At 47.3% G+C, this 1,535-nt stretch overlaps 1 protein-coding gene across 1 annotated transcript; it reads right to left on the bottom strand.

Annotated features, from left to right (window-relative positions):
• Positions 1-965: 965 nt before the first annotated feature.
• On the bottom strand, positions 966-1,298 carry LOC311062827 (protein FMC1 homolog; the record flags this gene model as incomplete). The annotated part of the gene is made up of 1 exon (XM_084082046.1): positions 966-1,298. One exon carries the CDS (start codon positions 1,296-1,298, stop codon positions 966-968), a length of 333 nt encoding a protein of 110 aa, XP_083938172.1.
• Positions 1,299-1,535: the final 237 nt, after the last annotated feature.

Below are 1,535 nucleotides of genomic sequence, written 5' to 3'. Positions count from 1 at the left end.
GTTGGTGTTTGTGATCAACGAGCCGCACAAAAGTATTGAATGAATGACAACTCACTCATTAGCAGCAGAGAAAACCAATCACTGGTGAGAGCGCAGATCTAGAATCCAGTCAACAGTAAGCAGTTCTGGAATTAAGTACTTTTTACTTATTAACCCATTCAAGAAAAAAATCAAGTAGAAAAAGTGCTCCTCGGTGCACTGCCAGACCCCTAGTGGTTGAAATCTGAATGGCCGGACTTTGCATGACGTGTGTGCAGAGGAAAAGAGGGACAGACCTACCGACCGACCGACAAAGCCTCCTGTAGGCCGACCCCCTGGGTCTGGCAAAAATAGCAGATATACAAGCTCATAGCGCGGCACCGAGTGCTGTTTGTGTACTGTTTTTAAACAGTAACACATACTTTAATGGGACAGAGGAGTCAAAATGGAAATGTATTTACATGATTTTACAGTCACTGCTGTACAGCCAGAAGGAAACCGGACCAGTTTCACAATTAATGCCAGTCCTTGTCTTAATTACAGTCGCCATGTCTTCTCTGCCAATCTCTCTCTGGGTATCGGATGGCATGATCTCCAGTCTACAGCTACTGTACACCAGAACTAGGTCCATTATTCCCTTCTATTAAATCAAGGGACAAACCTACTGCTTCTGTTGTGTCAGGAAAGATCAATCAATCTTGGAGAAGTAACTGAATCAATTTCTACTGTGTAATAGGCTCTATTCACAGCAGCCATATTGTGAAGACATTCACAGGTGTTACCAATGATGCTAATGAAGGCTCTGTTCCATTTAGTCTAGCACAGTGGTTTCCACGACCCCCATAACTCTGAGAGTGTACACATTTGTACACTTTCAGAGTTACACACCTGTAAGGGGCCATTTGGAAGCCCATGAGGGTCCCTGGACCCCAACTGTAGAGCCCATTAGACCCAGTACGGCCACCCTCTTAACTTCTCACACCTTCTCATTCCTCCCAGCCTTTGCCCCCTGGTTGAGTGGGCAACCTGAGACCCACTAGGCCAGCCACTTCTTCACGGCTGCGCTCCCCCTTGGCGTGGTAGAGGTTATGCAAGGCCATGTGGTTCCTGGTTGAAGCCAACAGACAGAGATAGGTGTGTGAGGCATGAAGAGCCTCCTGCTGGGCACGGCAGTACCTCTGTCCCGTTACCTCGTTTTCACGAAACTGATCCATAACATAGTTATAAGCCAGTGATTGTTTATAAGTTGGCCCCTGGATCGCCCGCAACTCCTTCAAGATTCCACGGCACGCTCTGAGAGGCGAGGACAGCGCCGCCATGGTTGTCTGTGTTGTTCAAAGTGACTATGCTAATGCTACTAGCCAGTGTTGCCAGATGTTGTAGAATGTGGTGTGGTAGATGTGGTAGAAACAAGCTGGGACTGTGATGTCAGTCCTGGATGTTTTGGTTATCTCCATGGAGCTCCCAGAACGTGTGTTCTGATGTCAGAGTGTCGACTGTCTCCATTTATGGGGATCTCCATATATACTGTAGGGACGTTGGTATCGAATAGGTCA

The sequence above is a fragment of the Gymnoscopelus microlampas genome (assembly GCF_963454915.1).
Source record: "Gymnoscopelus microlampas genome assembly, chromosome: 16".
Lineage (NCBI taxonomy): Eukaryota > Metazoa > Chordata > Actinopteri > Myctophiformes > Myctophidae > Gymnoscopelus > Gymnoscopelus microlampas.
This window is presented reverse-complemented; position numbering and strand designations above follow the sequence as displayed.